This window comes from Cyanistes caeruleus, chromosome 3, assembly GCF_971803275.1.
Source record: "Cyanistes caeruleus chromosome 3, bCyaCae1.hap1.1, whole genome shotgun sequence".
NCBI lineage: Eukaryota > Metazoa > Chordata > Aves > Passeriformes > Paridae > Cyanistes > Cyanistes caeruleus.
Genome location: NC_141703.1, coordinates 85,950,402 through 85,964,065, shown reverse-complemented (window position 1 = coordinate 85,964,065; position 13,664 = coordinate 85,950,402). Strand labels below are relative to the sequence as shown.

The window sequence follows — 13,664 nt, the reverse complement described above, 5'->3', positions numbered from 1 at the left end:
GCACTACAAAGACACAGGGAAATGAAAAATATTTTAATATGTTAGTGCTTGTCCAGAATACCCTGGCTGGGTTCTCACTCTTCTCGTACCTTACAGCACACAGTACTCTGTGCTCTAATACAGGACTGTCTGAAGATACAGTGGTCCCTCCACTGCCTCAAAAACATGACTTCTTCTAGAGCTTTGCACCCCCCAAATGATCCCTGCAGTGTAGCTGGAAATGCACCGCACTCTTGGTGAACAAGCCCTAGAGCTTAGGTACTGAACAGTTTATGTGCAGCATGGCAGGCTTGGGCTCATTGCCTTTGTAAAAGTACAAATAATCCACACTGGTCAGATTGCAAAATTGCCCACATTAAATACATGGAAAATTTATAAAAGGAAACAGGTTGTTACATTACTAAAGCAAAGGGTTATACATTTTTTCCTGAAATTTGGATGCAGTACAAAATAAAACAGAGTACATGTGCAGACAGTTCATGCTTGTCTGACTGTCATTAATTTCCCACCTTGAGCTTTCCATTTGAGCAGAACTTTTTGGAATAGGTTTTGCACTTTCACCTGCCTCACACTTACAAAGTTTCTGCTAGTCAGTGTGAATGATGCTTAGCCCAATTTCCCCCTCTCATTTTAGATGTATGCTTGTCTCATATCTGAGAATGTAAGCAGAACCTCCCCAAGAATGAATGTTCTCTGAGATGAAAAGTCAGATGACTTATATGTAAAGTTGCATAAGTTCTTGTATGCAAATCCTGCATCATAAAAACTTCATTCAAGTGTACAGTGGTAACATATTTAATAAAATAAATTTCTTACAGTTTGCTTCATGCCCTTCTATGAGAAGGGGTGTCTAGGCTGTGTGAACAACATGACTGAGACTGCTCTCAGCAGCAAACTTTCAGGATATTCAGCAAGTGAGCCTGGAGGGCTTTCCTGTCCAAGAATGCCTAGAAGCACATTGCTGCTGGGTTTCTCCTTTCCTGATGGACTGCCTGTGTGCTTGCAGGGTGGTGTGGATGATACGATCTCATTAACAGCCTATATTGCTGCTGCACTGGTGGAACTCGATCTGGAGAGGAATGTAAGTCACACCTGAACTCATGCAGGGCTTGGCAACATGCTCCACCATTCATTCCTCCCCTGGCTGGGGGCTTCGGGGAGTACCCAGCTTGAGCTGGTGAAAGGTCCTGTCATTCCCACCTTGCTACACAGTAAGCTAAGCAGGAAAATTTTAACTTGGTGGGGAGGTCTTAATATAAATGGCCTGATTTGCAGCAAAGCAGAGCACTTGCTTTTCCCAGCTCATCTCAAGGGAAGCAATTGTGTCTGAAAATAACAAAGGGCTTGCAGGGAGAGGCAATGGATTTCATTAAACTGATCAACAGAGCTAAAGGAGAAATAAAAGACTGCTTTTCAGGTACGCACTGTCCCCCCTCCCTCCAAATAAAAGCAGTGATCTTCAAGACTTCTAGAAGAAAAAGAACTGATATTCCAGGCTTAATGGTACAGTTCTAAAAACTGTACTCTCTCAGGATCAGACACCCACAGCATGTGTATCTGACATTCTGAACCAGTATGTTAGCAGACACTTCCTACTGCTGGATTCTCCACTGTATTAGCAATCCCCAATCCCAATGATAAATCCATCAGACCTTTTCTTCCAACCCACAGTCAGTGATACTTTGACCACTCTACCTCACACTTCAAAGTCCTGAGGGAGATGCTGGCACTAAATTGTGTCAAGGATGTGTCTGGGACAGTTGTTCACAACAACATGTTGTTTGGTCAGAGGAAATTCACTTGGTTTGGATTCCTTTTTCAGGACACCATGTTGGATAATGCCTTACACTGCCTCAAGAAGGTAACACTTGATGAGACAAGCCTTTATGTCAAGGCTTTGATGGCTTATGTCTTCACACTGAGTAAGGACATGGAGATGAGAAAGCAGCTCCTGGATATGATAGAGAAGGAAACTGGTAGGTTGTTGCTTTGGGGTCCTAGAGATCACGACTGTGTTCAAGGTCTGATACCTGTAGCATTTAATTGCAGCATTCTGGGAAATTTTGCTATTCACAAGTACACTTTTGTGTCAGAAAATCATAATTTATTCAAGCTATGAGAATCTCTAGTTTTCTCAGACCCAGGGAATGGTGCTCCTGTAATTCTTCAGCAATTCATACATAGTACAAGAGATCTTGCAGAGCAAACTTGTTTCACCAGGTCTGTTCAGCTGCTGGTCAGGACATTTACCTGAAAAATTCAAACCTTTTGACTGCTTCCTCATTGCTGCTCTACTCAGCTCAGGGCCCTTGGGTGGATGGACCTTTATGGCTGTGCTTGGTTCTTCCTTTTGTCTCATTAGCATGGGGAAAAAAATAGACTTCTGAGTAAGAATGCTGGGGTGGGTGTTCAAAGCACCTAAGCCTATGGCTAAACAGTTGTAATATTATCTAAGTTGGTTTAAGTAAGTTCTTCCCCACATTTGTTTGTCTGGCAGTGTGGTGAACCACACTGAGGGCTGAAAAATAATAATATAAAAAAAAACAAAGGGAGAGAGGATTTTTCAGCCTGATCAGCTACTGGGTGTTGCTCACTTCACAGCCACTCAAGCTGGAACAGGAAAGAGTAGAATTGCACATATTCAGTGCAGTGCTTGTTCAGAGTGGCCCCTGTGATAATACACACAAGGAAAAAACTTTCACTGTGATAAACATAATGAAAGGTCTCTGAAGTTTTCTAAATTCTGAAGTCTTGAGGCTGGTAGGATGCAAACAAGTGATTTGGTGGTTCTTCTGTCAAAAGTGAAGGTTTGTTCTGAAAACTGACTTTGAATTCAAAAGCATTTCAGTTTTTCACACTTGTACCATTGCGGAAGATGCCAACACAATTAAGCCTGGCACAATTAAGCTAAATCCTTAGCTGAATTTTTGTTAGTTTCCTACTACCACTGGGACAAAATATTCAGTACCTGTGAGCTCAGACCTGAGGTGGGAGCCCAGCTTTTGCTTAAATTGCCCTTCACCATGCACTGCATAATGAGGATGCCAGCAAAGTTGGGTAGTCTTTCTCCTCCAGTACCCTGATAGCAATTCTCCCTCAAAGACTGAGCAATTATTTTACAATAGGTGCAAGTGACTGGAAATGAGTCCTGGAGCTTTTCAGCAGAGGGGGTCCTGTTACTCTATGCTAGGCAAATGCAGAAGCAGCAAAAATGCTGAATCTTGGAGACATAACTTTGAATATACACAGGGACCTACAGTTCTTCTTATCCCTATATTTCTTCCCCAATCAGCACAGCTACTGACACCACAATCTGATGATGAAAAGTCCTCTTCCACGATTGAGACAGTAGCCTACATCATCCTGGCTCATGTCTCCAAACCAGACTTGTCACACAGTGAAGCCTCCGTGAGCAAGCTTGTGCACTGGCTCAGTGGACAAAGAAATGCCTTTGGAGGATTTGCTTCCACACAGGTAACAAACCTGGGAATTCATGGGGTAAAGAGAAGGATGTTGTGCCTGAATCTCTCATGTGCATGCCACTCTAGACCCATCCTTTTCAGACAAAGGTATATGAGCCTGTTTGGGGAGTGCCATCAGAAAACTCTGTGTAGTGTAATTTGGATTACCCAGGGTCACAGGCTGCCTTTTCCAGGTGACAGAAATCATTCTGCTGCCTGTGGCATAGACCCTACATATGCACTTAATGTTACAGAGCCTGCCTGTGTCAGAGGGTGAATCAGGGCCATGAGGACTGTGTTTTACCCTGCAGTCCCTGAACTGGTGTGCTGGCTCTTGTCCTGCGTGGCCCCGCAACAAAGTGACTCTGACTCTCCCTCCAGGACACGGTTGTCAGCCTGCAGGCCCTCGCTCAGTATGCAGCCCTGATTCCTCAGGAGATCAGAGATGTCAAGGTGGCAGTGAAAGGGAAGGGGGTTTCTCCACTGGAGTTCCATGTGCACAGGAACAACAAGCTGGTCCTGCATCAGGCATCTCTCCTTGCAGACACAGGGACCTACACAGTGCAAGCGACAGGCAGTGGCTGTGTTTACGTCCAGGTACGTATGTGTAAGGAACAGAGCTCTCAGGTTTTGCCTCTGACTGCTGAAGTGAGGTTTGGCTTTAAGCAGGTACTATAGCCTCAAGTTCTGACTAGGATTCTGCCTTCTAGGCAGAATCATTTCAAGCTTGAAGGTACTCAGGTGTATTTTGTTGACAGGGTTTCATGTAATCATCTCTGGTATTTTCTCAGAAATGTCTCAGCTTTGCTGTCCTAGCCTACAGAGGCATGCCATTTTTAAGAGACCAGTAGATCTGAAGTCAGGAGTAATGAGACAAAGAGTACATGCTTCTATTTTGAATGTGTGTTGTTGTCACTGCTTCAGGAGCTGCACACTGTAAGTCTTCTGACACAACATTCTTAGGTTGTTATCACATGCAGAGATGTGATGTGGTACCAAGGTCTTCTTATTCCAGTACAGCAACACAACTGATCTATTAGGAGGATACATCTTATTCTTCTGGCAGTTTTGATAGTTCACTTGTGAGCCATTCATGCAGCAAAGAACTCAAGTCACTCCCTGTGAAAACCTTTTTTGCTGGGTCACTTCTGTTCAGATGATGCCCACAGAAAATCTTATGGCACAGAGATTTTGCAAGCACTGTCTAGTTGAGAGAACACAACAATTATTAATTATTAATGCATGTAGGAGGCAACTAGAACCTCACTGCTTGGCTACACTTGCATACAGTCAATGAGCACAAGACATCTGATGAGCACATGCTGGGGAGTCAGTCAGTCACCAGGCAGGTGGAGGAAGATTGGTCTGTGCTGCTCTTTGGATGAATGTGATCATCCTGCCTGCTGTCTTCCAATCTTTTATTCTTCTTTCTTAAGAGAATTGTAAATGTTTTACCAGTATTTTCCCCTTGAGACCTAGAACTACTGAGTATTAGCATGTCAAGAGTTAGCAGTTAAACTTCTTTCTCCTTATGGGGCAGTGTTTTAGCTAATGTGCTACCTTGAATCTTAACAGTGTTTCTTTTTAATGAGACTGAATGAAGCCTTGAATCACAGACAGCTGAGTCTCCAGGTTTGGGGTTGCATTTGGCAGGTGTATCTGATGCAGTGTGCTAAACAGCACATCTCTGAAAAGAAAGTGCATGAGTCCACCTGTGGTAGCCACTGGCTACTAACCCATTAAAGCTGGAGGCACAGGTAGTCCTTTACTCAGGGAAACTCTGGGCCACTTCACAGAGATGTTTTCTCCCCCACCAGACTACTTTGTACTATAACATCCCACCACCAAAAACAGAAGAGGTCTTTGTCCTGGATGTGGAAACAGTACCAAGAGAATGTGATGGTGTCAGGAAACAGTTTGACATCCATATGTCTGTCAGGTATGAGACCCCTCGAGGCTCTTTCTTCAGTGGAAAAAAGCATGAACCCGGTTGTACGACTAGAACCCCATGAAAGCCTCTTGTCTGTAGAATCAGAGACACAGGGATGACCCTCTTCTTCTCCATACATCCCAAGGAGATAGTTAACTGAGAATTAAGGCCTGGAGAATCATGGCAGTGCGCACTGGTAGTGTCTTGCAGAACCACAGCAATTGTCTCAGGCAGCACAGAGCAGCTCAGCAGTCCCCAGAGTACCAGCAGCTGAACTCCCATTTTGGGAGATGCTTGGCATCCTGGGCTGAACCAGCCCTGAGGTGCATCCCTCTGTACTGAGAACCTCTGCTGGAACTAGACTAGTGGAAGCTCCAGTTCCTATCCACATTTCACTTGCCTGCTTCTGTCTAGGATGAGAGTCTTGATCCATATTCTGCATGCCTTACTGTCCTTACTGAAAGAGAACAATATAAACACTGCCACTCTCAGCCTGTAAAAGCAAAGGTCATTTCCACCTGTTGGAGAGGACAACAGGATGCCATATTATTTCCACATTAACCATACACATATTTGCTGCACAATCTGTCTCCACATTGAGTAGATGGGGATCATTTTTTGTCCCTTTGTCCCAGCAGTTAGACATACTTTCATATCACTGTAGGGCAGAGCAAAGTCTGGAAGTGCCCATTAGCATCTCCTAGAAATGCTGTGCTGCCTTCCACTCTAATGTGCTTCTCTCCTGACCCCCTTCAGATATGTAGGGGACCGTGGGACAAGTAACATGGCCCTGGTGGAGGTGGAGATGCTGTCAGGGTTCATTCCTCTTCAGAGCTCTGTGAAAGAGGTAAGACTTTTCCTTCAGCTTCCCATGAGGATATCAAAATCTATTTTCCAGAAGTATCTCAGTCAGAAATGTCCAAACATTTAAGAAGTTTCAGAGAATGGTAATTACAAGTGCAGATATAACAGGCTATTTCACAAGGCAACTTTCCACTTGCACCAGTGCTTGTGCAGTTTTTCATGTTCATAGTCAGAATTGCCTACACAGGAAGAGGTTAGAGAGAAGATGAAAAAGCATCTAGTTAGAATCACTTGGGGTGCATTGGGCCCCTTTGCAGTTACCAGTGCCATTTTTAGGGATATTCCATAAAATGGTGTTGAATCCCATAGAGTTGTTCAATTACATGCTCCAGTGTTCAAAAGAAGGAAGATCCAACACAGCCTTGTACCAACCAGTTTTCCCTTTGCTCCAAGCGATGAAAGTAGGATCACGGCCCAAGGACACTTGTGACAAAACTGAAAAATATTTTCTAAGGCTTGATGTGCTCCCAACAGTCTCAGTACCGAGGAAGGCAGACCTGACTAGTCCTCAGGCTAGGCTAAGTGCTTTTGTCAGCAGTGGTTCACTGACAATACCAAACCTGCTGTGAAACAGGGCAGGCCAATAAACTGATGCTAACCAAGCTCATCTCTTGCTTCCTATACAGCTGGAGAAGGTACCCCTCGTGAAAAAGACAGAAGTAAAACCAGACAAAATCACAATCTACTTGGAGGAGGTAAGAGGAAGGCCACAGGGAACTGCCCGTTCAAGTAGTAGTAACTGATGTACTTTTGCATGGGGACTTTTGCAGATTAGAAATACAAATCTCTAGGCTGGTCATGTAGGCTAAACTTTTCACAGAAGAGGAAGAGGGTGGAAGAACCTGGAAAGATAGAAGAAAACCCCTCTGATGCAGAAGGAGTAAAGTCAGTATGTAGGTGATTTTGAGATGATCAGTGCATTTTTGCTCACTTCCATCCTTCTCTCCAGCTGGGTGAGAGTTCTCTGAAGCTTAACATCTCAGTGGAACAAGATGTTGAAGTGCAAAATCTGAAAGCTGCAACAGTGCACATCTATGACTACTATAAGCCAGGTGAGATTTCACTGACAGTGGTGTAAAGTAACTACTGTGCCCCCCACTCAGACGTAATTCTGTGACCCTAATTCCCTTTAACTCCCTTATTCCAGTGCATGTCCTCCTGCAACTTCAAACTTGGGTTTCCTCTGTACAAAACTTCAATATTCAAGTAGGCACTTGCTTAGAAAAGTCCTTGAAACAAGGCTGCCTGGCACTATGATTATGTTGCGGGGTGTTATGCGTTCCATGACTGTTTGTTTTCTTCCTCTGGCTTCAAGCTAGAAGACTTCTCTGAAAATTTGCCATGACTTCTCCAGCTTTTTAGCTCTCTTGAGAATACTTAGGCATTTATTTAAACTCAGTGTTATATAGTGCTACCTTGATCCACTAGAAGGCAGAATTTAGTTGTATGCGTTTCATGTATACTGTAAAAATCCCACCATCCATTGTGTTCTGCCGTGTCTCAGAGGATAACAGGAAAATAATTTGTTACTCTCTAAAGCTCTAAATGAATTATTACCACAGAGAGGAGAGATCTTGATGATATTTTGAGTCTCTCCAATTATTCTGTACTCAGTATGAGACAAAACAGCAGATAGAACATTAAGATTTTTTATTTTATTTGTTTTTTAATTTGAGACCAAAATGGAAAAACTGCTGCTGGAGATTTAGGAAGCAGCACAACATATCATATACTAAATTCCATTCTTGTTGCCCCTTCCTCACCATGGCAAGAAAAGGACACTTTTTAATCCAGTTTATTACAGAGCTAAATATTGTCACCTAATATGTTCTTTCTCTGCTATTTCATCCTGTACAAGAATTTTTGTGCTTAGTACATACAATTTAAAGAGTGTTATCTGACATGAAAATACTAATTATCACTAAATAAGCAAGGCTATCAGGACACACTGGGGAAAGGTTTTTTATTTACAAAATGTGTCCTTGCATTAGAAGGTGTCACAGCACACAAAGTGATCTTTTGTAGCTGTACGGGGATACATGCTGTGGGGACAGATTCCTGGCCTGACCCACTAGAGATGTTTCTTTGTTCCTGCATTCACAGTCTGAGGAGTGAAAAATTAAGGTAGTGAGATGACTGTGCTGATGAGAAAGAAATTTGGCAGTACCCTACCATGCAGTCCTGCAGCTCACCACCCTTTCCCTCTTGTTTCTACAGATGACCGCACGGCAAGAGAATATGCTTTCCCTTGCAGTTCAGGTTAGTGTTAACAGGCTTCCAGCTGGAACAGAGCAGAGGACTGGTGGTAAGCAGGCAAAGCATCCCACCTATCTCTGCATTTCATCCTGTCATGTGAACCAGAGCCTTCCTGAAGGTTGAATTGGGATCTACTTCTTGTGGGCACAGTTTCTAGCCTGGGTATTAATCTCAGTGTAGACCAAAGCTTGAGTATACCATGGAAGGTTAAAATAATCTCTAATTTAATTTCCATACAATCCTCACAGCATCCCAAATCAATCTGGAAATGCCTATGTCAGGGATAAAAAGATGTAGCAACTCACCCCATAAAATCTCTTAGTCTGCATATATCTTCCTACAAATTCATCAGGCACTTTGCCTTTTCTTTCCTCTTTCTTTCTACAGATGCCTCAAGGCAGGTTTCCTCCTAGTATGCTCTGACTCTGCAACCTGAGTTTTCTGCCTTTATAAGGAAAACATTGCTTCAGCTCTCCTCTTCCCTGCTGTGTTGGCAGCACCCTATTTCATTTGCCCTATGTTTCTATGTGAAAACTGGCTTAATACACATTAGTTTGGGAGAAAACAAAATAAAGCATGTGGAACCTGTAAAGAAGGCAGTGACTTGACAGCTGATGAAGATTTCAGCGCATGGAAAAGAGGGAAACACTGTGCATGTTATGGATACATACTTTGCATTTGGTCACCATAATGGTTTAAATCTCTCTCCTCCCCAAGTCCCATTTCTGAGCTCCTTTTTAATTATTAACTCAATTAACACAATAGTTGATCTGCAACCAAACTCCATGTGAAAAAAACCCCTCATTTTTAACCATGATCTGGTTTACTATCTGACCCTGTGAGTAATTTTTCTGTCACAACTGCAGGAGCAGGCAAGGGAGTGCTGAGGAAGAAATACTTTACCAGTTCATTCAGACAGAAAAGGCCTGTACAGCAAAGTCTTATGAAGGGAGGGCATGAAACCAAATAACACTCACTCCAAATTCACTACATGTTTAGACTCTGACAACACCTAGTCCCATCCTGTTAAGACATTAAGCCAAATGACTAATCCTTACCTGTGGCACTACCTAAAAAAGACAACAAACTGAGGAATTTCAGGATGCAGCACATGCAACAAGACAACAGAGTGTATGCAGATGGCTCAGCGGGATATGCAGTGCCATCAGGAAGATAGCACTCATGAAAAGGGGGATACTAGATAAGAAAAAATGGGAACTAGTTTTACAGGGCTGATTGCCAAAAGAGAAATTACCAGGACAGTCATGCCAAAAATTTGAAGTAACAAGGCCAGGGGCAATGGAAAAGAAGTGAACAAGATAAGCTGGGGATTTGGGAAGCGATGACAAAAAAGGGGAAAAAGGAACATGAATGAAGGAGGTGATGTGACAAGGATTGTTTGGGTTATCCCTGTGTAGTAGCCATTTGCCTGATCAATACAGTTTGCAAAAGGAGAGCAAATATGTTTTTTTCTATGACCATTCAGAACAATTGGTCCATAAAGTGGGCAGAACCAGCCCTTCCACAAGGGGACAGAAAGAAAAGTCTCACTGCAGTGCTTAACAAGCATTTAGGGGAGGAAGAAAAACTGAGGAACCAAGGGATACATTCTGTGGACAGCTGATACAAAAAGTGGACAGGGTTGAGTTCAGGGAAGCAAAAATAGGAAAGGACTCATCAGGCCTTGCAAGGATTGTTCCCCAGCACTGTCCCTTCCCGAGACATTGTAGGAATCAACAGAGACTGTTCAATGATGCTCTGCAAAGGGAGCAAAGCGAGACCTGTTGCCTGTCTTGGTTGCCTTCCTGGCAAGTCTCTTCCTCTAGATATTTGGTCTGGACTGGGAGAGCTTTGGGGTCAAAGCCCTCTGATCTGTTGAACTTCAGAGAGGGAGGTTGTAAATAAAACCTGAAGCCTGTAACCCAGCGAGCTCATTGTGCCTGTAAGCCAGGCTCTCCCATCTCTAAATGGACATGTGCCAAACTGCTTTACAGTTCATTGGATCAGATTGCCATGAAATTAGATCTTGACAAAAGCAGACCCACCAACATTCTTCTGCTTCTGATGATAGGATGTCTTGGTACCTTGTACCTGCCTGGGGTAGATAAGTAAGAAAAACAAGTGTGTGAAATATGCATACAAACAGATATTTCCAGGCTGTGGTTTCAAATCAGATAGATGTTATTCAGCTGCAGAGGAGGGGCTGAGGAAGTTGGCAAAGCAGAGAACTGAAAAAAAGCTGATGTGCAGCAAGCTCTCATAAGATAGGAATGTACAGTAGAAGTCAGTGAGGTGTTAGCCTCTTGAATTAAATATTAGGGAATGCAATAAGTGGCTAGTTGTGCTGAATGGGCAATTTGATGCTTGCTGAATTCTGTGGCTGTTGAAAAGTGCTCCCTGTCCTTGGTGACATCCATAGGAAATACCTTCCAGAGCGAGAAAGGAACCTTTGTAAAGTGTAAGCAAAGGAAGAGCTGGTGGCCAGGAGACCTCTTCCACCACCTCACTACAAGCAGCTGTGTGGGCCTTGATTGCCCAAATGGTCTGGAGGCAACTGGGAAATTTTCTGCAGAGTTTTGCTGCTTTAATCTGTAAAAAAAGAAGGTCCAGAAGAGCATAGTACAGGCAGCATCTTACAGGCAATCTGGCCACCAGCATCTCAGACAGCAAGGGATTTTTCTGCAAAGAGAAGCTCTTAAAAGGAGTGGGAAGTAGGTCTCTTAAAAAGAGGACAACTGTAAGCCCACAGGGTGGCCCCAAATGGATTCTGACCGTGTTAGGCCACTATTACAAAAAATAAATATATTAAAAATTATAAAAAATAAAAATATTTAAAATCTGTACATGGAAAAGGTAGTTTGTACAATGAACAGTCCACCACAGAGACAGGGTTTTCCTCCTGAGATACCTGAAGGTGATGGTCTCACTTCCAGGCTGAAGTGAGTAAATGGGTGTGGGAAAGAAGTGCAGTTACACAGACTACATGTGTGTTTATATGCCTGTACTATAAGAATCCGTACGGCCCAATATGCAGGCTCATGTTCATGCTACGAGCTGTTTATTCACCTGTGTATAAGGTTCGTTTACTATCACTGTCGCTCTGATAAATTGGAAAAATAACTCGAGTTCGGAAGGTGCACTTTTCCTACCGGGCCACTGAGTGTCACCATCGCTCCGTGGCTTGCTATGCAAGATGCTGTTTCTCCAGGGAATAAACCTCCTTTTCTGAAACGGCCTGGAATGGGAACAAAAAATAAAAATCATTGGAATGAAAATGGGCTGCTTCTTGCTTCTTCCTGGAGCTGGGAGTAACCTCCTTTTCTAAAACGGGCTAAAATGGGGAAAAAAAAATATCATTGGAATGAAAATGGGCTGCTTTTTGTTTCTTCCTGGAGCCTGGAAGAGCTGAACCTAAAAAGTGAGCTACCTATGAAATGAATTCTGCCTTATACGTAGGCAAAGCATTTGACAGGATTCCAGCCAGACCCTCTATGCCAGTCTTACAATTTACAGCATGATCCTCAGTGACAACAATTATGAGACTGAACAAGTGCTTTCTTGGGAGACACTAAAAAGGCTGGGATCTCATCATTTGGTGAGCAGAATGAGCAGAATTTGTTGAGAAGATGAAGTATTGATATTTACAAATATAATGAAGGTGATGGATAAAGTGAATGGAAAATTCAGAAAATGTTTCCATGGCGGATCGGGCGTGTGTGATAAAACTAGTTGGTAACCAATTTAAAACAAATAAAAAGTCACCTTACACTATAAGAACCTACTGCTACAGGAGTTACGGAAGCCAAAAATATAATCAGGTTCAAAAAGCTCATAGACAAACTAATGGAAATTTTGTCCAAAGCAAACAGTTTGTGGGGTATTCTCCACCATTCCTGCTACCATGCTTGGATGTGGGAGCAGAACAAGGGGAATGGACTGCAGGTATTGGCCAGGTGCTCCAGCTTTCCCTGAAAAGTATTAAGGGCAGCTGAACTTGATGGACTGAAAGGTCCAGTGGCGTCCTTTTTTTCCAAATCAGTGGAGTTGAGTGAGAGCTTACTTGTTTCACACCCCAGCTACAGCAGAGTGCAACTCCACAAAATACAGGCACACCCAGGTTAATGCTGACAGGAGACAACACTTCGGAGATACCCATATCAGCACGGTGTCACTGGCCTGATCCTGTTCCTAAGGATCAGTACTCGGAGAAATGCGCTTTCATATATCTCAGGCTTTTGGCCCTATAAACCTTTCATCCTACTTGCTGTCTGGGCAGATCACATGCACACAACAAAGAGCACGATAACACGGGAAACAATTCAAATAATTTATTAAAAATGTAATGCGGGCTCCGACGATCAGACACAAAACTTATGCAGACAAATATACTGATTGCATGTAACTGGCTTTGTTTATCCCTACCTTCTCTCCATTTGATCCACCTCGATCCCTCCATTTCCCTGCCTGTGATTTTTACCCTAAGCATACCAGTGCAGTTTTGAAAACCCTAAAATTCTCTTTATTGGTTCCAACATCCCCCCACAGCTGCTAAGTACTCCCCCCTCTTCAGTCCTTAAGCCTCTTTATTGCAGTATTTTCCCCTAGTCCTATTGCAGTAACTGCCCTTCGTTTGCATACATTCCAGAGTTTCCTCCTTTGAATCCACTTCAGTGGGTTTTGCAATTGGGACAAATGGCTTAGTCGTTCATCCAGTTGTTGGGGCTTTTAGGCGTGGTTGATTCACAGAGATTACTGTTTGCTGGGTTTCCTGCCTTGTCATTGTTTCTTTGTTCACTGTCTGACCTTTTGTTTTGAATAACCTTAAATATCTCCTTGAAAATCAGCCAGACAGCTTTCCATCTGAATTGAAAAAGAACCCTCAGCATTTAGAGCAAGTATGTTTAGTAACACACCAAATGCCTGCCTGTAAGGTGTGTTTTGCTGCTTTTCAGGCAGCAGCAAACATTCTGTGGTTCTAAGTCAATGGGAATTGACTGCAATTCATAATGGCAATATTTTTCCTGTGAACTGATAGTCCAGCACTGTCATTACAGTGCCAGATGCAACTTTCTTGCAACATGAAGCTCAAACATGCAATTTGAAGGAGTGTTTATGCTGGTTATAGCCTAAGTGGTGCTTGAGTTTCTGCACCT

General features: G+C 43.1%; 1 protein-coding gene across 3 annotated transcripts in view; it reads left to right on the top strand.

The window, feature by feature from the left end:
* Nucleotides 1-9,103, top strand: part of LOC111925701 (alpha-2-macroglobulin-like protein 1) — a 29,126-nt gene extending 20,023 nt beyond the window's left edge. For all 3 annotated transcript variants that reach the window (XM_086882402.1, XM_086882401.1, XM_023922208.2), the window contains exons 31-40: nt 1,007-1,081; nt 1,823-1,976; nt 3,293-3,474; nt 3,843-4,058; nt 5,279-5,400; nt 6,148-6,238; nt 6,882-6,950; nt 7,205-7,307; nt 8,473-8,514; nt 8,899-9,103. In XM_086882402.1, the coding sequence (XP_086738528.1) occupies nt 1,007-1,081; nt 1,823-1,976; nt 3,293-3,474; nt 3,843-4,058; nt 5,279-5,400; nt 6,148-6,238; nt 6,882-6,950; nt 7,205-7,307; nt 8,473-8,514; nt 8,899-8,924 (1,080 nt within the window). In that variant the 3' untranslated portion in view covers nt 8,925-9,103. The remainder of the gene's footprint in view (nt 1-1,006; nt 1,082-1,822; nt 1,977-3,292; nt 3,475-3,842; nt 4,059-5,278; nt 5,401-6,147; nt 6,239-6,881; nt 6,951-7,204; nt 7,308-8,472; nt 8,515-8,898) is intronic.
* Nucleotides 9,104-13,664: the final 4,561 nt, after the last annotated feature.